The sequence below is a fragment of the Excalfactoria chinensis genome, chromosome 2 (assembly GCF_039878825.1).
Source record: "Excalfactoria chinensis isolate bCotChi1 chromosome 2, bCotChi1.hap2, whole genome shotgun sequence".
Classification (NCBI taxonomy): domain Eukaryota; kingdom Metazoa; phylum Chordata; class Aves; order Galliformes; family Phasianidae; genus Excalfactoria; species Excalfactoria chinensis.
The window spans coordinates 67550863-67576534 of record NC_092826.1 but is presented as its reverse complement, the minus strand read 5'-3'; the positions used below and the strand labels follow the sequence as shown (position 1 = coordinate 67576534).

General features: G+C 43.1%; 1 protein-coding gene across 1 annotated transcript; it reads left to right on the top strand.

Annotated features, from left to right (window-relative positions):
* The first annotated feature begins 847 nt into the window (after positions 1 to 847).
* On the top strand, positions 848 to 7347 carry CMBL (carboxymethylenebutenolidase homolog). The gene is made up of 6 exons (XM_072329937.1): positions 848 to 948; positions 3042 to 3309; positions 4070 to 4177; positions 5292 to 5434; positions 5842 to 5933; positions 6865 to 7347. The coding sequence occupies exons 2-6, from the start codon at positions 3095 to 3097 to the stop codon at positions 7042 to 7044; spliced, it is 738 nt and encodes a 245-aa protein (XP_072186038.1). The 5' UTR covers positions 848 to 948; positions 3042 to 3094; the 3' UTR covers positions 7045 to 7347.
* The last annotated feature ends 18325 nt before the right edge of the window (positions 7348 to 25672 follow it).

Genomic DNA, 25672 nt, shown 5'->3' with positions numbered 1-25672 from the left:
GTCTTTAGTAGTTTTGTTTGTTTGTTTGTTTGTTTTTCTCCTTCATTTAACTTCATTTTAAGAACTGTAAACAAACAATAGTGATAAAATTAAAACATGGGAAAACAGCTTATGCATGAGGGTCAAATGGTAAGCCAGGTCACTTTTCCAAGACAGAAGTGAATTTAGTGATATTTTCTTATATGTGCTTCTGAGAAAACAGAGACTTTTGATCACGAACATTGTAAGAAAAAGCTCTTTGAAGAATAAACCAAATTATCCAATAAAAGAAGATCAGAAAATTCCAGCTTCTTACAAAGGTGTACGAAGGTGAGGAAGGGAGTCACTTTATCTCAAAAGACAAATATTATAACACATTTTACTTGTTCTCATGCTTTTCTGGTGCTGTGCTCTGTCTTGTACAGAGCTTTGAAACCATTTCTCTTTGTCACTGCCTCACCCTGCTGATGACTTAGCGTTCCTTTATCACCAACGAATAAATAATCTGAGGGAATAAAAATGTCAGCATACTATTTGTGAGTGATACTAGCCCAACCTTTAAAAACAAAGTAACACCCCTAAAGAAAAAAAGAAAAAAAAAAAAAAAAAGGTCTAAATGAATTGCTCAGATAAGCAAACATGATTCCTAAGTGTTCTTAACGCCGTTTGGTACAAGCTACAGGGAACATTTCATATTCAGACATAGCATGACTTGCCTCAGTAGCACCTCCTGCTTGTCCTTACAATGAAACGGAAGTCCTTAAAAAAGTGAACTTCTGACTTTATGACTCTGTGTTACGTGCTGATAAAGGCAGTGACTGACGTAACTCCTGTCTGAAGAAACCTGATCCCGGCTCTCACTCCCTCCACTCTGAGTTAGCACTTTCTCCCTGCTCCCATCCAGTGCCTGCTGTCCCTGCTGTGCTCTGCAGCTTGGCTCTGCCACCTCATACTTTGGTTGAGCTACAGGTAAGCATGGCTGGTTGTTTTTTTATTTATCTTTCACTGCTTTTCCTCTTGAGAATAGTCATGCCAGTGTACACTGAGGACAGACATAGCATGTCTGGGGAACCTGCACGTTACCCACATGCATTTGTGCAGAGTTCGCACTCACTGAAATGCCACCAGGGCGCTACTTCTTTCCTAACTGTTACAGACAGTGGTTCAGAAAGGCATTGCTTTCCTTCTCAAGGTGATGAAGGCTGTTCAGGCTAAGGACAGACTCTTGAAAGAAGAAGAGCTGGGCAGCACCACCCTGTTGTAGGTTCAGGTCGCTGAGAACTGAAGTTGCTGTTTAGTCTTCAAATGCTCAAGTGCTTGGAAGTGGAGATGGGGAAGGAGAATGAGCACAGTGATGGAAGTGGGCTCACAGCTCCTCCCAAACTTCCTCTATTGGATATAAACCAGAGATTTGTTTTTACAAAAAGTTTCAGTAGTATCTTAGAAATGCAAGAAGATAATACTTGTATACAGCACCGACTGGAGCAAGTGTAGAAACACTGATCCATTTGGATTATGTTACAAAGCTCAGAGGCCTACATGGTTCATGCACCATGGGAGCCTCCACAGCACTGCACAGACTTGTGCTTGGATCTCTTCTACCCACATCTGCATCCATAAATATTTAATATTTTACATTTTGCATTAAATTTCATCCGATTCATTAAAAATGTATGCAATTTAAGCCTTTCAGGTTACACTGAACTGTAGGGCATTGCACGTGCATTTCTGAAGTTTCAAAACGTGTTTCTTCAATATTCAATTGATCTGGTTTTGTTTTCTGATTTTAGTCTAATAAAAAGAAAACAGTTTGTGGAAGGAGAAATACATATAAACTTTTTCTATTATATGCTTATACTGTGCTTTGCCTTATAAACCTGTCATTAATTCATTTTTTTTCCAGGCAAATTTATTTTAAATTAGGATTCATATACATGAGAATACAGCATGTAAATAAAAAACCACCAACAAACACCTCTAGGGGGCTGTGGCTTAGACTTGCACCCACGTGTGCTGAGGGCTGATGCAGCTTTCAAAGAGAATACAACTTGTCCTGACATTTTCATCGTGAAAATGAAATCTCATGAGATGTGCTAACTTGCCTGAGATTATTGGATTTCTGACAATTCTGGACCACTGTGCGGATCTGGCTGTAAAGTTGGTTGGCTGTCGGCAGCTATCCCACTCATGCCACTACGATTGAAGTCACGCTAGTTTAAGGAGAGCTCCATAACCTGCTTTCCCTATTTCTCTCTGTGAGTGTATTTGGCACAGTCAGGATGAACCATTCTTGTTCCTGTACCAAGCAAAGTTTTCTTGCACAGTGCTCACAGGCTTTGCAGTTTGTATGGGGAGAGTTCAGGCAAAGCTTAATCTATGTTCTCTCCAAAATCCTGAACGATTTAGAGATGCTCTTTGCATAATCAGGCAACCTATTTGAGTCATTTTGCAGCAATATGGAGTCAGTTCACCCAGTTGGTTAAGCTCAGGTCAGTGTTGTAAAATCATTAACTTGTGTCAAAAAGAAGCTACACAAACACTGTTAATTTCTGTTGGCGTTTTTTGACCTTTGTGAATTACTTGTTTATTTTCATCTAAGCAATAGCTAGTGAAAATTTAACCATGCCTTTACTGTTAATTTGTTTGTAAAATATTTGGCTCAATTTCAATATTATTTTTTTTTTCTTTTTTTAAATGGTAAGTCCTGTATTAAGCCTTTATAGTCTATGGTACTGAGCATTCTGCATTCTTGGCAAGGACATATGATGAAGGGTAAAAGATTTGGCTTCATTCCTATTTTAATTATTTGTGATAGTTGCCTGCTTGGGTGTCCTTTACTGTATTATTGTAGAGTGCACAAGCTCTAGCTACATACCAGATCCTTGTGGAAGAACTGATAACATAAGCAACTCTAACAGCATTATTATTATGAAAAATGACCCAATTTGCTGATTGACCCACATTTTGTTTTTTATCTGACAGCAGTGAGTATGTTCACAATATTAGCAGAGTGATTAAAAAATTCACCAGTCTATGGCACCACTGTATTTGTTCTTTTTCAGTGTGCTGTTATATTCTCTGCTGAGCATTCTGGTTTTCCTGGGCGGCACTCCAGATGGCGAATGAGTTAAGGCCCTGCCCATGTGATATTGGAGACAGATTTGATTATGGCGGCCGTGGGCAGGAAGTACAAGTTGAGCACATCAAGGCGTATGTCTCTAAACCCTCCACCAGCACAGACAAAGCCGTGATCGTGATTCATGACATATTTGGATGGGAACTCCCAAACACAAGATACATAGCGGATATGCTAACAGCCAATGGATATGTGTAAGAAATCCTACACTTTGCAAAGTGTCTTTTTAATGAGAAAGTCAAATTACATTTCCAGCTCCTTTTCTATATAAGCCATACAAACATGATCAGTTTCATAGGTTTCAATCTCCTGTTTGTTGAAGCAGTGTAAGAATGTTGTTGAGCAGTCCTACCATAATGAGACAGTACGCAAGTACTGAAGAGGAAAAAACAAGAAAGTTTTATTTTGAATCTTTGACTGGGTGACTGAAATGCTTTCTTGGGTCTGACCCTGTCTGCTTCATGGCATGCTTGCAAGTTTGCTGTTTTGGCAAAAATTTCAGGGAATCTGAATGCGATTATATGGAAATGAAGTGTACAAGCTTATACCAGACAGAGAAACAAGGTCTCAGATCTGTGAAAAGTGTGCAGGATATCCTCTTCTCTGTATTATTGCATTATCATTCCTTCTAGCCCTGATGAATGGACCATGTAAATTGTAGGCTTTCTCTTTCTTTTTTTTCTAATTTGTTACAAATTCAGTTGAAAATATGTCAAATTAATCAATGGAATTTAGGTGGGCAAAGTGTATCTGCAAGCTATTCTGTCTCTGTTTATTAGATAGAAAAATAATGAAGGTTGCTTGTGAAATGTTTTGATGGAAATTAAATTCTACGTATATTCAAAACAAACAAACAAAAAACAAACCCAAATTTGTTGTAGCACGCACAGACTTCCCTTTAATCTCTTTTTAGTGTTATGTCATGGGCATAAAATGTTTGTATTTTTCCTACAGAGCCATCTGCCCTGATTTTTTTGTGGGACAAGAAGCGTGGAAACCTTCAAATGACTGGGCTACCTTCTCCGATTGGCTGAAAACACGAGATGCCGGCAAAATAGACAAGTACAACAGTTGTTCATTGTTCAGCTTGTGGATGTGCTTATTTAGTAGGAATTTTTGCCTCAGTAAAGATGCAGGATTAGGACTTAAATTATTATTGTGTCAAATACAGCTGGATGTCCAGAAACAAAAATTTCATGCAGTTCAAGTGTTGAGTTTATGGTTATCTGAGGGGCGCTTTTTGGAGAACAAGTAAAAGTGACCATTATTTAGTTATACAGAGAGTAGAAGGAAGATTAATGACTCAAAAGAAAAGAATACTCAAAAGCTGGGGGATGCATCAGGCTTGTTCCACTTCCATCTGGTTCAGTTCCTACAGCCAAGCACAACTTCTAGGGGCTTTGGGCAAGGTGTAGTTACCTAAGGAAATTAAATTCATTAGTCCAGCTCCCCATCAGATTTGGTGCACTGATGGACAGTCGGCTGACTATGAGCCAGCAGTGTGCCCAGGTGGCCAAGAAGGCCAATGGCATCCTGGCTTATATCAGGAATGGTGTGGTGAGCAAGACTAGGGAAGTCATCCTGCCCCTGTACTTGGCACTGGTGAGGCCTCACCTCAATTGCTGTGTTCAGTTTTGGGCAACTCAGTACAGAAAGGATACTGAGCAGACTACTTTGCCATTGTTCTAGTCATATTTTTTAAACTTTTATCTTAACTGTGTTATTTTATTTATGTTAGGCTATAGGGCAAATACTGCCAGTTGTGAAATTAATTGGTATACTATATGTTAAATCCCATCAGTTTCTAATTATAGTGATCTGGAAAGAGTGAATTTGCATATTTTCTCCTTTGGTTTCTCAACGAGATTTTGTCCTATGATTCAGAAATGAGAAATTGTAGCATTGTGGGACCTCAGCCAGCACCAAGCACTAACACAGCAATTTGCTCCAAGGCAGAACAAGGAAGAGAATGGGAGGAAAAATGTGAGAAAGGTCATGGGCAGTTTATTAAGAAAAGGAAAGAAAAAGAGGAAAAGCACAAGCAGGGGAAAAGCAGTCACCCAGCCCCTCCTATGGGCAGTGGATGCCCAGCAGCCTCTGGGCAATAGCAGTAGCCATCGGGGAAGCCAGGGGAGCAGAGCTCAAGCCGTAATTCTCTTTCATTTATGTTTCTTAGAGAAGTTGATGTTGTCATGAAGTATCTAAAGGAACATTGTGGCGTGAAGAATGTTGGTGTGATTGGGTTCTGCTGGGGTGGAGCAGCAGTACAACACCTGATGCTGAAAAATCCTCATTTAAAGACAGGAGTGTCTCTTTATGGTAAGTGGCTGTTGTACTGTGGGAAGACACAACCAGAGCAGGAAGTTGTCCTGTAGGAGCACTCCTGTGACAAGACTCAGTGTGACAGCTTACTGAAGAAGAAGGTGATGTGATTTCAGAATATGATTCTGTAATTTGACTACTTAAATTGATAATGGGACAAACCAGTAATGATTCTTCCCTGAACTTTTTGAACAGAGCTGTTTTTTTCTGTCTTTAATGTCAACCCAAAACATGGGAACTTCTGAAAACAAAAGGGGCTTTCAAACAAAGTGTGTTTAATTCCTTTATAATCTGATCAGCTCTAACTTATTGTAGTGTCTTTTATTTTGACTGGCTAGCTTAAATAGTGGTTTAACCTCTCTAACTAGCACGAGTCACTTCATACGCCTTTCCTTTTCCCCTAGGAGTGATCAAGTTCTTTGATGACAAAAGCACTTTGCTTCACCCAACCTTCTTCATTTTTGCTGAAAAAGATGAAATTGTCCCCCTGGAGCAAGTGAGTTTCCCATTGGAGATACTTGTCAACATGCTTTTCATTCTTGTTTTGTAATTTGATATTTACTTAAGAGAAAACAGAAGATGAATTTAGAATCGTACAATTGCACAGGTTGGAAAAGGCCTTCAAGATCATCAAGTCTAACCACAACCTAACCACAGTACCCTAACAGCTCTCCACTATATCATGTCCCTGAGCACCACATCCAAATGTTTGTAAGCACATCCAGGGATGGTGACTCAACCACCTCCATGGGGAGTCTGTTCCAATTTGTGCTTTCCCCCCCTTCTTACTGTAGTTTTACACAAATTTCTGTTGCTTATCTTCAACCCAAAAAGTTTTACAGTAACACTAAGAATGTTTTCTGCTTCTGTTGCACAAAATATGGACATTTTACATGTGAGAATTGCTAGTCCTGCAGAGCTTCTGCTTTCTGGTATGCTTGGCAGAAGTTTTCCTGGGGAGCATGGGTGGAGAAAGTCTGGAAAGAAAGATGATCTACAAAGAGGACCAAACAGGAGAGCATGTTTTCTTTGAGTGGTGTTTTCCTGGCAAAAATACCAGTACCTTTGATCTACCAGTTTTTGTATCTGCTTCTCTCCTCCCTCCATTTCAAATGCATTCAAAATATTGCCAGGTTTTATTTCTCGGAGCCTATCAACAGTTACTTGTAGCCATGATTCCATGTTATCCTTCACGTGACAATGATCAGTAAGTGCTTCTGTCTTTAGAGGTATTCCTAGAGCAATTTACACACTTTCTTTTTTGGTAGTTTTGTACAATCACATGATTTCATTTTTATTTTTTTTTCTGTAGAACAAAACAAAACAAAAGACTAGTTAAAAACATAGTAAAAAAAGAAAAAATAAGGCTGTAAACACCTACCATGCTAACTCAGTGTTCAGCCACAATGGTACGTTCTCTGTTACAGGTTACCATGCTGGAGCAGAAGCTTAAACAAAACACTAAAGTTGATTATGAAGTTAAAATTTACCCTGGACAGACTCATGGTTTTGTGCACCGCAAAAAAGAAAACATCAATCCTCAGGATAAACCTTACATTGAGGAAGGAAGAAGGGATATGATCAACTGGCTAAATAAATACATGTAGAAGAAATGAAGTGCCCATAAAACACACCACTAGCTTATGAAATCGGAAAATAACAAAGATTATGTTGATTAAAATGCCCTTAAAATCATCAAATATTTTGTAAATACCTTTTACAATAGCACTACTTACATGCACCTATTTTCTAAGATGTATACATTTTTTACAAATGCTGAAAGCTGTAATTGTAAAAACATTTTTGAGTTCATGTACCTTAAAATTATTATAAAAGGATGTATATTTCTAGAATCTGAAAGATTCTCTTTCTTGTATTCCTATTGGTGTAATAAAAGATCATTGAAACTCAGTGTCCACTCGGATAATGCTCTCATAAAAGCTGTGTTTAAAGTTGTTGGGCTGTGAGATGTGACATTGTGGAGGGAAAGCTCCAGCAAAGACAATCTATTTAAGTTTAAATAGCCACAGTATTCATAGACAGGTACTGCATTTTTTATAGACTAGAGGGATATGCAGAACGAGCAAGGAAGGACTGAACAAGGGTGTAGATGGTAGGACACAAAGAGACTGTGAAAGAATGGAAAACAGAAAGAAATAAGAACTAAATAGGAACAGAAGACTGTCACCAGCCATAGGCAGAACATAGAAAAAACAAAAACAAACAAGTGAGTGAAGACTGAATCCTTCTTCCCCCATTTCCAGACAGTGCTCTAGTGGCAGTAGGGCTTGAGGGCAGGGATTTCATCTTCGCTGCCACCTTGTTGTTTCCTTTAGTATCTTATCATCTGTGTCTATCAACCAAATTCGGTATTATCTGTTTTAACAACTTTGGGGTATTGCAGCTAGCCAGAATATCTTTAAAATTTGCCAGGGTCTTCCTTTCTTCCATGGAAATGCCTTGCAAAGACATAATGAGCAATGTTTTGGAGAACTGCTTCAGCACCTCAAGTGATCTGCAAACCTGTCCACATCTAATTGTTCTAATTTATCTTTCTCCTTCTTACATCTGCACTTCTGCTTCTTCAATAAAATTAATTTCTTCCAGAATATGGCTAACACTGACTTATTCTGTGAATACTGAACTCAACAGGATTCTGGATACTTCAGTCTTTATCAGACTTTGTGGGCTAGTTCCTCTTCCAGATGATAGCCAGCACTTTTCTTTTGCCTTTCTCATTTTTGAGGCATTTACAGATACTTCTATTACTAGATCTCTGACACCAGATAGCAGTAAACTACCATGAAGCCTCAGTCTTTCTACAGGGCTTGTTGTTCTGTCCATAGATGCATGCTGCTATCTCCCCCTCTATATGTCTGCTTCTTGATTCTGAAACACATGCAGACATATGGGTGCAGCTGCAATCATCTCTTGCTACACTATCTGTCTGTCCTTTACATCAGGATCCTGTGACATTTAATAACATCTCTTCCACAAAGCACCAGTGTCCTCCACTGCTTCCTCCTTTGCATTATCTTAATAAAAAGCCCCATTGCCAGCTCAGCTTCTGAGGCTAATCCTTCCTTTTCCCACTCCCTCAGGAAAGTGCATTGCATCATTTCATAATCAAGATGCAAATCCTCTGTCATCTCACATGATCTCAAGCAGTTGCTCTCCTTCTCCCTCAGTCAGAGCTGAGTCTAACACAGCATTGACCTCAACATAAATCCTCACCTCCTTAAATCCTTCTAGTGCCATCAGATTTCTCTCTACTGCAATTGAATCAGGTATCAGGATGGGTAATACATAGATCCCACAATACAGTCCTAATGGTAGATTAGCTGTGGGAGGAATATAACAGCTCCTCTTTTTCAGCTCCTTTTTTCATCTCTTCTTCCTTCTCAGTGTATTTGTTTGGTGAGATTTTTCCTGCATCTTTGATACTGGGAAAATAGATGCAGCTGCTGTCCTAAGCATGACCAAATTTCCCTTCAGTGAAATCCCAAGGGGCTTCTTCAGCTTTCATGGAGTATTCCCCCTGAAGGTGCAGCTCCATTGCCCCCCCAGTATTCCTTTTCCCCCATTTCCTCTGCCAGACATGCCTGGCAGCTCCCTCATGCAGTTATCTTCCCCTTGAACCCCTCCCTCAGCAAGAGAAAATGGCAAAGAAGAAGAGCAGACACCTCCTTTTGCTGGTGCAGCCACGTCCCATGCACATGTCCATGCAGCTCTGCTGAAACCCAAGGATCACAGAATCACAGAATCACAGAATGACCCGGGTTGGAAGGGACCTCAAGGATCATGTAGTTCCAACCCCCCTGCCTAGCAGGGCCACCAAACATACGCCTTTACTAGATCAGGTTGCCCAGAGCCCCGTCCAACCTGGTCTTGAACACCTCCAAGGACGGGGCATCCACAACCTCCCTGGGCAGCCTGTTCCAGGACCTAACCACTCTCCTAGTAAAGAACTTCCCCCTAACATCCAACCTAAATCTTCCCTCTTTTAACTTAAAACCATTTCCCCTAGTTCTGCTATTATCAGCCCTTTCGAAGAGTTTGCTCCCCTCCTGGGAGTAAGTTCCCTTCAGGTATTGAAAGGCTGCAATGAGGTCACCCCGCAACCTTCTCTTCTCCAGGCTGAACAAACCCAACTCCCTCAGCCTGTCCTCATAGGGGAGGTGCTCCAGCCCCCTGATCATCTTCGTGGCCCTCCTCTGGACCCTTTCCAAAATCTCCATATCTTTTTTGTACTGAGGGCTCCACACCTGGACACAGTACTCCAGATGGGGCCTCACAAGAGCAGAGTAGAGAGGGACAATCACCTCCCTATCCCTGCTGACCACCCCTCTCCTGATGGAGCCCAGGATCCCATTTGCCTTCCGGGCTGCCAGAGCGCACTGCTGGCTCATGTTAAGTTTCTCATCTATTAGGACCCCTAGGTCTTTCTCTGCCGAGCTGCTCTCAAGGACAACTCCTCCCAGCCTGTACAAGTGCCTGGGGTTCTTCCGGCCCAAGTGCAAAACCTTGCACTTTGCCGTGTTGAACCTCATTAGGTTCACCCGAGCCCAGCTTTCCAGCCTGTCAAGGTCCCTCTGAATGGCATCCGTTCCCTCCACCGTATCGACTGCACCACTCAGCTTGGTGTCATCAGCAAACTTGCTGAGGGTGCACTCCATTCCCTCATCGATGTCATTAATAAAGATGTTAAAGAGCACCGGTCCCAAGACAGACCCTTGAGGGACACCGCTCGTTACCGGCCTCCACCTGGACATAGAGCCATTGACCACCACCCTCTGTCTGCGGCCTTTCAACCAATTGCTTATCCATCTAGTTGTCCACCCATCAAATCCAGTTCCCTCCAATTTGGAGATGAGAATGTGATGGGGGACCATGTCAAAGGCCTTGCTCAGGTCCAGGTAAATGACATCGGTCGCCTTCCCTTCGTCCACCGACGCCGTCACTCCATCATAGAAGGCCACAAGATTAGTTAAGCATGACCTTCCCCTGGTGAAGCCATGTTGGCTGTCTAGGATCACATGCTCGTTCTTTATGTGATCAAGCATGTTGTCCAGGAGGATCTGTTCCATAATCTTCCCAGGCACGGAGGTGAGACTCACCGGCCTGTAGTTACCCGGGTCCTCCCTGCTCCCCTTCTTGTAAATGGGAGTGACGTGACCCTTCCTCCAGTCATCCGGGACCTCACCTGACAGCCCCGACTTCTCAAATATGATGGAGAGCGGCTCAGCAACCACCTCAGCCAGCTCCTTCAGGACTCTGGGATGCACGCCATCTGGCCCCATAGACTTGTACTCATTCAGTCTAAGGAGGCAATCTCGGACTTGCTCTACCCTTACAGTGGGGAGGGATTTACCTCCTTGGTCCCCACATAGAAGTATGGGGGTGCAAGACTTAGGGACGTGAAAAAGACTAGAATCCTGGCCACCAGTAAAGACAGAGGTGAAGAACTCATTCAGCACCTCAGCTTTCTCTTCATCTGTTGAAGCCATTTCTCCTTTTAAATTTACCAAAGTAGGTATGTCCGTTTTGGCCTGTCTCTTCTGGCCAATGTACCTGTAGAAGGTTTTCTTATTGTTTTTCACGTCCCTCACCAAGTTCAGTTCTGCCTGCGCCTTCGCTTTCCTGATCCCACGTCTGCAAATCCGGACGGCATCCCTGTATTCTTCCCGGGTGACACAGCCTTGTTTCCAGAGCTTGTACACCCCTTTCTTCACCCTCAGTTCTCTCAGCAGGTCCTTACTGAGCCATGCCGGTTTTCCACCTCTCCTGCCCACTTTCTTAATCAGGGGAATGGAGATCTCTTGTGCTGCCAGGAGGGCATCCTTGAAGAGCAGCCAGCTCTCCTCAACGTCCTTGTCTTTGAGGGCAGCGCGCCAGGGGATCTTGGCCAGCATTCCATTGAGTAGCTTGAAGTCTGCTCTTCTAAAGTTCAGCGTCCTGGTCCTGCTCTTTGCCAGGCCCACATCACTTGAGATCACAAACTCAATCAGGGCATGATCGCTGGAGCCCAGGCATCCTCCAACCTTGACGCCTCTGACGATCTCCTCAGCGTTGGTGAGCAGCAGGTCCAGCAACGCTTGACCTCTGGTCGGTCTGTCCAATACCTGAACCAGAAAGCTATCATCAATGGATTCCAAGAGCCTTCTGGAGCTCTTGCAGCTCGCCGTGTGGTTTTTCCAACAAATGTCCGGATGGTTGAAGTCCCCCACCAGGACAAGAGCCCGTGAGCCAGACGCCTCACGCATCTGGAGCAAGAAAGCCTCATCAGCAGCCTCCCCTTGATCAGGTGGCCTGTAGTATACCCCTAATACCAGCTGACCTTTATTAGTCCCATCTCTAATCCTAACCCACAGGCTCTCAACCTGTTCTTGACTGTTTTTCATGGGGAGCTCCTCACAGTTTATCCAATCTCTGACATAGAGAGCGACTCCCCCACCCTTCCTACCTCGCCTGTCTCTCCTAAAGAGTCTATAGCCATCGATGGCAGTATCCCAATTGTGGGAGTCATCCCACCATGTTTCTGTGATAGCAACAATGTCATAACTTTCAGAGTGCATCACAGTTTCCAGTTCCTCCTGCTTGTTACTCAGGCTACGTGCATTAGTATAAAGGCACTTCAGCCGGGCTGTCCGTCTCACCACCTTCATAAGCGATCCAGGATCTGCTAGAACAGCAGCATCCCCAGCATCCCCCTGCCCTACTCCCTCCTTTTGCACTTTGCAATCATTGCCCGCGGAGTTCAGTACAATCCCTCGAATGAACCGTTCAACCCCAGCAGCCCATGTTTTGCCCCCTTCCCCCTTCGTTCCTAGTTTAAAGACCTGTCAATGAGACCCGCTAATTCTTCAGCTAATACCCTCTTACCCCTCAGGGACAGGCTGCGTGCATCAGCAGCCATCATGCCAGGTGCAGTGTAGATTGCCCCATGGTCAAAAAAACCAAAATTCTTGTGTCTGCACCAGCTCTTAAGCCATCTATTTAAGAGATGGGTTTTATGGATCCTCCCTGTACCTTTTCCTGACACCACGGGCGTAGAAGAAAAGATCACCTGCACTCCGGCTCCTTCAAGTATTCGCCCCATTCCCCTGAAGTCTTTCTTGATGGACCTCAGGCTTTCCTTGCCAACTTCCTCACTGCCAGCCTGAATTATTAAAAGTGGATAGTAATCTGAAGGCTGAATCAACCTAGAAATTTTCTTTGAAATGTCCCTGACCCGTGCCCCAGGAAGGCAGCACACTTCTCTGCGGGTAGGGTCGGGCCGGCATATAGGGCCTTCTGTTCCTTGCAGAAGGGAATCACCTACAACAATCACCCTTCTGTTCTTACGTGTAGAAGCAGTCTTGAGGCTTCGGGGTGACCGCTTCACCTGAGGCAACTTCAGGGGTGCACCTGTCTCCCCACTCTCACTAGTCCCCCCCTCAAGTTCCAGGGCCTCAAACCGGTTTTGCAGAGGCACCTGGGGAGCCGAGGATGGTCGGGGTGGGGGATGCCCCTTCCGCCGAGCAGGTACCCGTTTCCACTCCTCCTCCCTTCTCAAATTACTGCTGGGGGGAAGAGAGGACAGGGGGCTCGCTGCAGTGCTGCCTGCTGGCTGGTTCCCCTTTACCACCTGTGTATGAGGTGGCAGGGACTGACATGCTCCATTAGGAGCTTCGGCTGAGTGTTGAGAACTTGAAGCTGAGAGGGACTGACACCACCAGTCGATCTCCCTCTCACACTCTTTTATAGTTCTCAGCCTCTCTACTTCTTCCTTCAGGTCAACTACGAGGCTGAGCAGGTAGTTCACCTGGTCGCAGTGAACACAATCACTGCCTCCCTCACCCAGCACTGCAAGGGCCAGGCTCTGGCACTCAGTACAGCCAGAGACCTGCACTCCAGCATCTTGGGTTGGGGGCTCAGTCTGTGTTTCCGCAGACATTTTGACAGCAACCTTCCTATGAGGCATGTGCAGGACCTCAGTCTGGGTCTCTGCAGTCCTCTTGGTTGCTGCCTCCCGTTTCTGAGAGATTGGGACCCTTGTCTGGGCCTCCTCAGTATTTGTCTGGGCCTCCTCAGTATTCCTGGCAGCAGCCTTTCGCCGGGGAGCACCCATGTTGAAGCAGAATACTTACCACAGCTGAAACAGGAAGTCAAGAGGTGCACGAGCCCTGCCTCCTCCTAGCCGTCTCTGGTGGGCAGAGACTTCACAGAGACTAGGTTGTTCCTTTTCTTCCGTGTGGGCAGGGGCTTCAAGGCTTTTTAAAGAAGAGGCGAGGGTGGAGAGCCGTTGCCTTGGCAACGCCCCCTCCACGTGTAGCCTGGGAACGCCCCCTCCACGTGGGCCGCTCTCTCTCGAGCTGCCGGGCTGCTCCTACCTCGGAAAGTCCCTGGATGAGGGAAGAGCCGAGCGAATCCCCTGGACACCCCGCGATAAACAGCCTCAGCTCTGCCAGGGGCAGCTCCGAAGCAGCGAACCACGGCGATCAAAAGGATAATGATGTGTGAACCTTCCCAGAGGGTGACTTGGGCATGTTTCTCAGAAAGCCTGTAAAGTGGGAACTGAGTTCCCACCTGTGGATTCCTGCCCAATTTATTGGGGTTGCTATGAGAACAGACAGAGAAGATGAGATCAAACACCTTACAACCACTGCCTAACATGGATTTTAAATTAAAAAAGCTCTCACTTTCCATTATTAACACCATACCAATATGTTTCACAGAAGACAATCAGTAATATCTCAGCTGGCCATGCCAGATTGCAGGGTTGGGGTTTTTTTTATGTGAACAAACAGATGTCTCTGAGAACTGGGCTAAGCTTTGTTGAATTTTGTTGGAGACATTGCAATAGTGAAACTGTGGACAGCATTGTTAGTAGAATTTTGTCAAAATTAATCATCCTTGGAGAATTCAGAGGGGCTCACTCTTGGACAGGTGTTGCATTTCATCATGCATTCACATTTGCCATCACTGGAGGCTGCAGAAATGCAGAGATAGAAGATTCAGAATTTTGACAACGTTAACATTTACTGTACTAAAAAAAAAAATCACATATTCAAAAAACTGGCATTTGAGAACGTCCTTTATGTCTGGAAATTGCTGACATATAGGCATATAGGTTATGACATTACAGAAGTCCTTCTGCCAGCACAGTATTTTTGTAGATCTATTCAATTCCAACAGCCTGCCTTGCCAATTTAATCATTCTGGGAGTGATTCCCTGTTGGCACTGTGCATGTGGAATATGAAATGTTAACCTTCTGTAATTTTATTTTATTTTTTTCAGTAAAACCCATCATATGCATTTCTACCTTCTAAGACTGCAGCATATGAAGAGAAACATGAACAACAGCACTGTCAGCTGGTGCTGTCCTTCTTCCCCTTTACTCAGATGAGAGTTACAATGGAACATCAGAAGTTTTGGCTTTCTTTAAGTAATTTCATAAGCAAAGTTATTTGTTAACAGCCTTGAATAAGCAGTACTACATAGAAAAACTTGCAGAATCCTTCCCCGCAGGGAATCTACAGCTATTTTTTAACCATTTCAGGAAGATAGAACCTAGAAGAGTCCTACTCCTACCTTCCATAGACTGCGTGAGATTTTGGCCACTGAGATAGTTCTATACCAAGGAAGGAAATGGAATGGACTGAAGTGAACTTCCTGAGGTTAAGCCACAGGGACTGGACAAGCTAATTGAAGATGGTGAAGATCAGTGTCCTAAAGAACAAGAAGTTGCATCCTGTCCACTGCTGATAATCTCCTGTTCTCAAAGAAGATTGAGTCCTTCACGTTAAAGAAAATATTAGAATATAACTCAAATATAAATCACTCAATCTTCTGCCTTTTAAGAAGTTAAATTCTGGTTCCTCATTTCTGTTCTCTGATAACAACTATTTTGATAACATCCGATATTTGTGATCAGTTTCATATTCCATAAATTTCACTGTCAATTTTCCATTTGCTTCTCGTTTTGCTTACCGAGAAGGAACTCTTCTTCAGGCTTTTGGTGCAGTCTTGATGGCAACAATTGACGCTTGATGAATCTTCAAGTCTGCTCTATTTTCTCCATTCCTCTCTGTTAGCCTTTACTGTTTCTTTTTACGAAGGTGTCTAAAATTGATAGTCAGTATTTTATTTTGACAACTTTTTTTCAGCTTTTATGACTCCCAGTTTCCAAACAGGCATAGTCTTTCAATGTGCAGCTTGTAGTCAGATGGAAGATGAGATAGGACAGTACTTCCCCTTTCTCAGACAAAGCAGTACCAAAACTCCCATAAATTAGTGTGCAAATAGTATATATATATATATATACATATATATATATATATAATCTTCCAGCCTGTGGGCAGGGTGGTATTTACACTTTATTACACTTTATGGTAGATTACAGAAGACTGAGCACTTGCTTTAACAATGTGCTCTCTGCACAGTTCCAGCTGTACAATTACGACTAGCAGCTCTCCTTCCCAGGCTGAATTTGCATTACTCAGCAGTAACATCTGGCTCCAGAGAACTCTGATGGTCGCAGGGAGTGGGGATTGACTTTGTCTTCTTCAGAGTAGGTCCTAGGGAGGAAGCTGAGTGAGAGCTGTGTTGGATAGGACAGGCTTCTGGGTTAAGAGGAGCAACCAGACGAACCAGTGTAGCATCACGGAAGGAGAGGGGAGAAGAACATGAAACCCATGTCTTCCTACATTTGTGGCATGCTGCAACCACAGTCTGCCCACTGCAGTTCCATGTATATACCAGCACTGTGCCTGGGAGCCTGAGGAGAAGGGAAGCTGTTGGTGATGTCCTCTCACTGCAACCAAGAAGCAGCCCAACTCTTTGGCCACCAGCAAGAGCCAAAGGCAGCATGTCTCTTACACTGGAATGCTTCCAGGGCAGTGCCAAAGTCTAAGATACATGGACATGGCACTAAAGGACATGGTTTAGTGATGGGACTTCATAAGTTAGGCTGATGGTTGGACTTGGTGATCTCAGAGATCTTATCCAACCAAGACAGTACCATGCTTCTATGATTTATTTTTTTTTAACACCCTGATGGACAAGAGCAAAAGGTGGCTACACCAGTAGATTCAGATTTAACCCATCTGATGACTTTGTTGTAATTCATTTTGTCCACATCCACAGGTATGCTATACTTGCTGTTTCAAACTGTAATTGCCTACACACCAAAGGTTTTAATCAAACTGGACTTTGCTCCTTTAACTATTGACATTTCATTGTGTTTCATTGCAGGCAGTGAGTAGTAGCTTAGCTTTGGGACTGTTTTTCAGGGAAGTATGCTGTCACAGGGACACAAAACAACCTAGCTTAATTTCACTGAAGACCAGGAAAAATGAAGGTAGCACCACAGAGAGTACTTTGTGGCAGAGCTCCCTGAGAAGAGTGATGAGTGTTTGTTGCCTGTCTCCTCCTTATGCCCTTAGAAATCTCCCTCAGCACATTTTGCTTATTTGCCTGTTTCTGGTCTTTGTCTCTGCAGTATATCAAAGTTCAGCAAATACCAGAAAATGTAACTTCAGAAAGTGGGGAGTGGAATGGGTTAGTAAAGCTCCAAAACAAAGTTTGCCTTTCATACGGTGGAGCAGATGGTAACACCTGTGGCAATACATTTCCTTTCCTTCCAGCCTCAGCTATATTCAAAGCTGGTGAGGAAATTTTGTATCTGGGCTGGTAGTTTGCCATAAACACAGGCAAAGCTATGATAAAGTTATTTGCTAAGGGGATCAGAAATTATCTGCACTATTACACTGTTCTTCAGTTTTTCTACCAGGTGCCGAGCTTACCAATTGTTGAATGTTTCTTGAACAATCATTCCTTTTCCAATTCCTTTTCCAGAGTCTTCACAGAATTAAGAAAATTGCCAGAATACCTCAGGTGAGTGGCCTGATAACCAAAACACAGTTGTTCTCAGTTAAAAATAAAACAACAACAAGAGCAGTGAGACAAAACGTTATGGATCCCTTTGATTCTTTTGAGCAAAGGAGAAGGTAAAAATAAGAACCCTTGGTCTTGTTTTTGGCTGTGTGAATACTCCACTGTGTGGCTCAAGTAATGGTTTGTTCTCTCTTCCTGTCAATGGCTTTTCCTTCCATTGTAAAGCACCTGGAGGCTTCATCATGGCTCCTGTTTAAGAGCTTAAGAGATTAAATTGAAGTTAGCTATGGGAAAATGGGACGATTTCATTGCTACCCTGTGTATTTTCAGATATGATAAATAGCTAATGCAGCTATAAAATCACATCATTAAAATCAGTGAAAGCCAGAAGACCGAAAATAATGATGCCCTTCAGATATGTTATTTATTGCTCTTTGTTCCCAGCCTGTGCTTACTATTACCACTTTGCTGTGTAATACCAAGGCAAACTGTTGTGTTTGGCTCTGTGAAGGCTGTTGCATGAAGCCGTGAACTTGTTGCCCTTGTAATCTGAGCCAGGCTACAGGCTGTGTAGTCTGGTTAGCAGGGCACTTTGCTTCAGCAGTCTTTGCTGGTTATGCCATCTCAAAATTGTTATTTGTAGCCAAAGGGCTCCCAGGTAGGACTAGGCTTGTAGTACATGGCTGGCATCATGGCTAGAGTTCACTTAATCCTGTTTTTCTGCCTTTACAAAATACTATTGAGGCCCATCCCTGTCTATCTGTCTGACTATGGAGTGGAAAGGTAGTGAGAGTCAGGAGTCAGTCGCTGAAGAGAACAGAATGTGGTGCTGGCTGCTGAAAGTCAGAAAGCTGTGGGAAAAGTGGAGGGCTCATGCATCTCAGATAGAAGGAAAAGATTCATTATGAACGAGGGCAAACAGACCCAGGGCTGATTCTTTAATGACACCTTCACTAGTCCAAGTGCCTCTTACCTGTGCAGAGACATTTGCCTGCCAAGAATCTGTTGAATGTCTCTGTGAGCACAGAGGGATGGAAACACAATAGTAAGGTAAGGGAAAGGCATAGGAGGCCAATGGTAGGGTGGAACAAGGAAAACTGAATTGTCAGGGTGAAAAAGTCACTGGCAATGATGATACTTCCTGAAAGGTATGAGTATCCTTGACTTAATGGGCAAGGTATAAGGAGACCAACGCTGCTTACTATAGCAAGTCTTCCTCCATTGCACTGTGAGCAATGGCACTGCAAGAGAAAAATGGCCTTGTCATGTTGCTTCACAGCTATTTCCAGGTCATTTTCATATCTTCTGCCAAACTGATAAGTTAGATTCCCAGGAAGTGCTGAACCCAGGACAATGGTGGGGAAGTGGACAGTAAGCTTTTTGAGATAATGGAAATTAATCATCAGTGAAACAAAAGCAGCCTGGGGAAAAATGGTTGTCTCTTTGATTTTCTGCAGTTTCCCCCACTCCTCTCCCTTGCTTATCTCTTAATGTATTTGTTTCACTGTGCTGGTACCAAGTAGTAGGAGCACAGGGGGTAGAAAAAGAATATGTTAGGATGTTAGAACGGCAAGGAGCTAGAAATTAATTCAAAAGAGAAGGAAATAGAGCAGGAATGAATAAAGAGGAACATATTTTAAGTCTTCCTCTCCCAAGAAAACTGAGGAACAATAGTATGAAGGAGAGAAAAGACATGGGAGAGAAAGGAAAACTGTGTGCACTATCTCACACTGCACCAGAAGAAGGGGAGGAGGGAGGGTCCGGCAGAGGTCCTGCAGACTGGTGAAGCTGGAAGTAGACTTTTCCATTTCTTGTTGTCCAGCTGGCTTGTAGCAAACTGGTGATTGCTAGTCCCATGATATTTTTGATAGCATGTCTGATGTACTAATGAGGAGAAGCTGAAGATATATTTGGTACCATGTCTGATGTATTAATGGTGAGAAGCTCCATTCACCACTCGAAAGAGGGATTACGACTCACATCACCATTCCAGCTTGTCACTCACCAAGGAATTAAAACCTTCTTTGAAAGTGGAATTTACTGACCCCATGGGAGAGCCTCAGGCTGAGGAAATGATGCTTTAAACATGAGATCACTGAAATAAAATAATGCATTAGCTAGAGAGCTTTCAGCTTTCCAAGCTGTGGCAGAAAGCCACTGGACAACATTACATAGAGATAATAATAATAATTCTCCAGCCAGATCATCACAAATGCTGTTGTCATTTCATCTGCTGCAGAAATAGTGAAGATCTGCAGAGATTCCAGGAGATGGATAGTTTTTAGAGGATTTTTTATGTCTAGTATGGAAGAAGTTTAGATGTGCGTCTTTCCTAATGGAGGAAAATACCTACTTACTGTCCTGGTTTTATCACCAACAGCTGGCCATGTTGACCAGAATGGTTCAGTGTCTGAGGAGAAAAGCACCTGGAACCTCATGAACCAACTCTTTCATGTGAAGGACTCTCAGCCTCCCAAGAGTGAAGCTTCAGTTTTCATGTGATCACAGATACTGATGAAATCTCCTCTCTGGATGAATTAAATTGGATCTGAGTTCCCTGAGGATGGAGCACCACTGGGTGCCCTATAGCTCACATCATACCTGCAGATCATCCCTCAGAGGGTAGTTCCCTAATGTACAGTGAAAGCTGATACATCTTGAAGGACTGAAAGAGTAGACAGCTCCTACATGGAGGCAAACCTAGGCTAGCAAGAACCAGTGGCACATTAAGGCAGACAAGACTGTTTTGCCTTCTTTTTCTGTGGAGAAAGAAGTATGGGATAACAAAGTTGTTGAAGCTGAATTCCCTACTCCCTCATACATGTCCATCCAATAATGTCTCACCAGGACAAGGAATTTTTTTCTTCCTGTTTCGATTCTGCATGCTTATTTGTGTGTCTCTCCCTTACTTTTGTTGCACATCTTCAGACAGTCATTTGTGGAGTTATTTGTCTGATCTCGTACCAGAGATGGATTACGGGAGCACAGTGACAAATAAAACTATAATGGGTCCTGGGAAGCTACCAGTGCAGATAAATGAGTGCTTGAAGAGTTTAGATTCAGCATATCACTTTTGTGACACTGAATTTCAAAGCAGCTAAGTGAAACCAAATAATTAATATACTTTCACTCAGTTTAATATCACCCCCTAGTGTTACGTGTTATATTTTTCCACACTGGTCTCAGTTTCTTGCCTCTGCCTCTGAATAGTATGGCCTTGAAGATGCAGAAGCAGCCACACTACTGATCATGCTTTCAGGAAAGTGAAAAGACAAGCCTGCCTTTTAGAGCTAGATTTTTTGCCAAGACATCAGAGTTCAAATGTTTCTCCCAAGGAGTTTAGTAAGCTTTCAAACTCCTTTCTGTTATCTATGCCTAGGAGATAAGCCTTGGGATACAGTTCCTTCTTCTACCAGTGAGCATGAAGTACCCTGCTTGTTGGGGAGATTTCAATTCCTGATGACATGTTTGCAGTAGACTGATCAGAAAAGACAAGTTATTCTTGAGATAAGACCAAACAGATACCTTGAATATTTGTAAGTCACCATGATTGGATGACATTTTCCTGAAAGTTGTGAAGGAATTCAAATGTAAAACTGAACTGCTGGCCAAGCTGTATAACCTGTCATTAATGTATCTGTGCCAGAGCCCTTGTGGCCTGCCAGTGTAACTCCCGCTATGAAAAATAAGTGGGGAACCTGACTTCCTTCTGTGGCAAGACAGTGGTGTCTATAATAAATAGTAAGACTGACAAGTATGTGAAAACCATCTGTTGAGGAAGAGTTCATATGGCTTCTATAAAGGGAAATTATGGCCATGCTGAATTCTGGAAGGATGGGATTCTGGAATGATGTTAATATGCGTGTGGCTAGAGACGAACTAGGCAAAATAATACTTTCAGACTTCCAAAACCCAAAGTTCCTCACTGAGAGTAAGTAAAGGAACTAAATTACTGCAGGGTTAGAGGAAAGGTCATTCTGTGGAATGAAAGATGAGCAAAGGATATGTCTCACTTGGTACTTTTCAGGATGAAGAAGAATGAACAGTGAGCATATCCCAGGGGTTGCTGCTGGGACTAGTTTTGTTCAGCATCTTAATGGATAAACTGGAGAAGCAAGTAAACAGTCAAATCAAGTCTAAGACTGATACTGGCTTTGTGTGCAGAAATACTGTTCTGATGGCAAGGAAATTTAGGAGAATCACACAAATCCAAGAAGCTGAGCAGAAAACTCTCAGATGAACTTCACTATAAATAGTAATTAGAAAGTAAGCAATCAAAAACCTAGTAAATCTAAGTAAGGTTATATTCTCATTTAGTGAAAATATTTCTCATTTAGAGAAAATAATCTAACCCATGCCTACATGATGCTGATCTCAGAACTCAGATCTGCAGTTTCAAATTAGGAAGGAGATCTTGGAATCTGCATTTATTACCCTTTTGGCAACAGCCAAGAGAAATGTTGGGCATTGATAATAGTAACTAAAATTAGACAGAGGGTGCCATTTTAGCTCTAGATAAAATCTCGGTGCATTCTGATCTTGAGCTCTGGGGGCTGTTCTGATCTCTGTATTTCAAGAAAGACATGATGAAATTACAGAAGGTACAGAGAAGGGTAGCAGTGATCAGGCATGGAGTAGTTGCTTTATGAGGGATTACCGGAAAGCTCTTCTTCTTTTGGAGAGATGGTAAAGTTGAGAGAAGATATGACTGAGATGTATAAAATCATGAAGATGATGGACAAGGTGAATCTGTCTTTTACCAAGTTCTGCAACATGACGACTTAGAGGATACACTGTGAATTTAGTATAAGAGGAATTAAAACTAACTAGGAAAGTATTTACATAATATTGAGTGAATGTGTGGAACTTGATGCTGCAGGAGATTGTAGAAGCCGATGTTATCAGTGGGTTCAAAAAAGGGATGAAATGAATTTATGATATTAAAAGAACTGGACAGGGTTTCAATCTCCAGCTTCCATAACACAAGACTTTTAGATGTTGGAAGATTACTAGGAAAACAGACTGCAGAAAGTGAGTAGGCGTGTGCTTTTAAACATTATCTATTACTGCTGTTGTTGGAAAACACTGGGTTTGATGCGCCATTTGTTATGCTCTTGATTATTTTCAGATCTGGGATGCTGAAAGTCAATTCAATGTGGCTACAGCTCTTGAGAGATAATTTCCTCTTGATTAAGCAAGGTGGACCAGACTGACATTGTCAGAGGAATAATCTCTTTCCTCCAAAAGACTGAGAAATGTCAGAGAAATTCCTGAGCTTCCCTCAGATAATAAAGAATTATTTTCTAAAAGATTTTCTTGCTGCCCACTGCTGTAACCATCCTGAAGAAAAAGCATTCACAGGTGGCCTTTTAAGAGAAAGAACAAATAGTCTAAGAAGCTGGAGTTTAGTGTTGGTCTCCTTTCCAGCCCTGGAAACCTTGTGTCCTCTAAGGTCTCTGATCTACCCACCAGGCAAGCTCCCTGCTATCTCCATGACCCTTCTGAAAGATGTCACCCTGGCAGGGAGAGACTGCAAAGATGAAAACGCAGCCTAACACAGAGAATCACTCACCAGGCATTCAAATAACAAGTGTGGGGCTGTTCTGGGAGAAATGGTAATGTCACCACAGAATTTCATTAGTAGAATGAATGAGGACAGCTGAGCCAGATCAGAATAAAAGACCATTTAACTACATATCCTGGCTGTGAGACTGTCCAGTGGCAAATTCCTTGTGGAATATATAAGAGCATGGAAGTATGTAGGCAATCCCTCCAGATATTCTCTCAGCTTCCAGCAGCCTGAGAGACAGATGTTGAATCTCTGTATTTAATTGTGTTCTTCCTCTGCAGTTTCTCTGTCCAGTTATTTTATGAAATCACATAAATGCTTTTTACTCACATCCCCCTGATGCAAGGTATCCAAGGATGAAGGGATGCCACGTGAAGAAGCCTTGTACTTTCTTTGCACCTACTTCTTGTTCTGATGTCTTTTGTAAAGACAGTGAGCATTAATTTATTTTCATTTTTTTTATTCCATTCAATTTTATAATACCTATTTACTGTATCTACTCCACCTTCCCTCCCCTGTCATCTCTTCTCCAGAGGAGGCACTGATATGGGCAGTTGGAAGCTTGTGTCACTGGGTGCCTTTCAGAGGAATTTGGACAAAAATGAAGGAGGCCTAGAGCAGGAAATGGGAATCAACAATTGGCCTCAGAAAGGACCTCCCCACACTGTTGTCATAGAATCATGGAATCATTAAGGTTGTAGAAGACCTCTAAGATCATCTAGTTCACCTACCACCAATATTTCCTGCTAAACCACTTCCCCAAGTACAACATCCACTCATTTCTTGAACACTTCCAGGGATGATGACTTTAGCCAACTCATTCTACTCTGATGGCACCTTAACTACGCTGGCAGTGGTGAAAAGGGCAGCATGAAGAGAGGAGGCTGGAATGGAACAGGGCAGGGTGCTGGGAGGCAGACACGGTGGTCAGTGGGTGACCAGAGGCCATGGGTGTGCGGGCTGATGCTGGAGAGCATGATTGAGAAGCACCTGTGGAGAGTGGAGACTGAGCTCAGTGAGGAACTGCTGTGCTAGCGGGCAGGCCCTGGCAGGCGAGGTGGGACATTGTGCTATGCTTTCAGGAAGGTGGCCAGCAGATTCCTCAGCGATGGGGTAGCGCTGAATGACCTCATAGCACAAATGGTCTGTGCAGCTGGTGGACAACTCTGAGCACCCTGCGTGTGCCGAGGAGAGCTCAGGGCCCCAGCTCTGTGTCCAGTAGGCAGCCCATTCTTGTACCACCTGCCTGCCTACTGGGGCTGGAGGGGTGGAAGAGTTGGAAACTCATAAATTTATTAATAGAAGAAGATGTAGGAAGGCAATGGGGAAAAACAAAGAGCTATTCACACTGCAGCATCAGTCGCTAAGCTGGTTCTGAAAAGATGTGAGAAAACTGCATGCTGTAATGAATTTGTGGTTGCTCTGGAAGCTACTGTCAGTGATGTTCTGTGAAAAGGTTTTTCGTCAGTTTGAATATATATAGACAATCTGGGTATTGCCATTAACTTCAACATAAAGAGAGCAATTCTGGTAAAAGGAGCTTGACATTCATATTTATTAGTCTTCTCTCTCATGTGGCCCTGCTGATAAGCCTCTATACTTGTGTGGGGCCAAAGAGTGCTGTCTTGTGTTCAAATGGTCACCATATCTTTTGCCACTCCGTGTGCTCTTGGTGCCTCTGATAGTACAGAAAGGGAACTGAGGAACCATATAGGGTCAGGTAACTCTGAAATGAGAGTACACACCCCACCACCTAGTGTAAAGGGAGCATTCACACTAGGGCCCATACCAGAGAAACTGAGTATCCTGCTGATGATGTGTTGGAGCAGCCAACTCCCTCAGTAGCTCTTTTGATACTTGCTGGAGCCTGGAGGAGTTATCTGTGAAGGGGCAGTGATGTTGTCTGAGCACTCACTGATGAGAATTCAACCCTGAGGCCTTGAGTTTGTGTACATTGTGTACTTCAAAGTTCTAATGCTATTCTGATGAGGCTGAAAGGGTATATGACAGTGAAGAGGAGCAAGGAAGTCGCTACTACGTGTTTGTGACTCTAGCTGTCATATCTAGATTTTGGGAATGCTCATATTCCAGTGTTTTTCTGCATACTGAGCCACACATACAACAGAAAGAATATTTACCATGCTGGTAATTCCAACAATTCAGTGGTGAAGAAAGAGGCATTTTTGTAATGTCTTCAGGCAACACTGATCAAACACAGTATTTGTGTGCATCACAAAGCACAAATACATCATAAAGGATGTTTTGCAGTAGAAAATAATAAACCATCTGAACAGGAGAGCCATTAATACCCATTTGTAAATCCTTCCTTCTGCCATATTTCCTCTTCCATTCACCTCCACTGTTGATTTTTATTTTTTCCTGAGGACTGTGCAGATGAGATCCTTTTCCAGTTTTTCTTGTAACTCTGTCTTCAAGCAAATCCTCAGAGACACTTTTCAGTTTAACTTCTGACTTGTATCTCAAATGGAGGCAATGGTCTCACTTATTTTGTTCCCCACATAGCTAGATTTCTTATTCCTGTTGAACTGTTGTTTCACTGTCATATTTATTCCAGAGCTGAATCCTTGGACACTGGATAATTTTCTCCGATATACTCCCACCAGCAATGTTGGGAAGGCCTTTCCCAATCACTATACCATCCTCCTAGCCTGAGTGAGAAGGGGCAGCCTTGAGTGGCACAAGACCTTTAGGCCATGCATCATTTCCCACTTCTTATCCAGAAGCACAATGACAGCTGGAAGTCTGGCTATGCTACTCCTCTTACCCT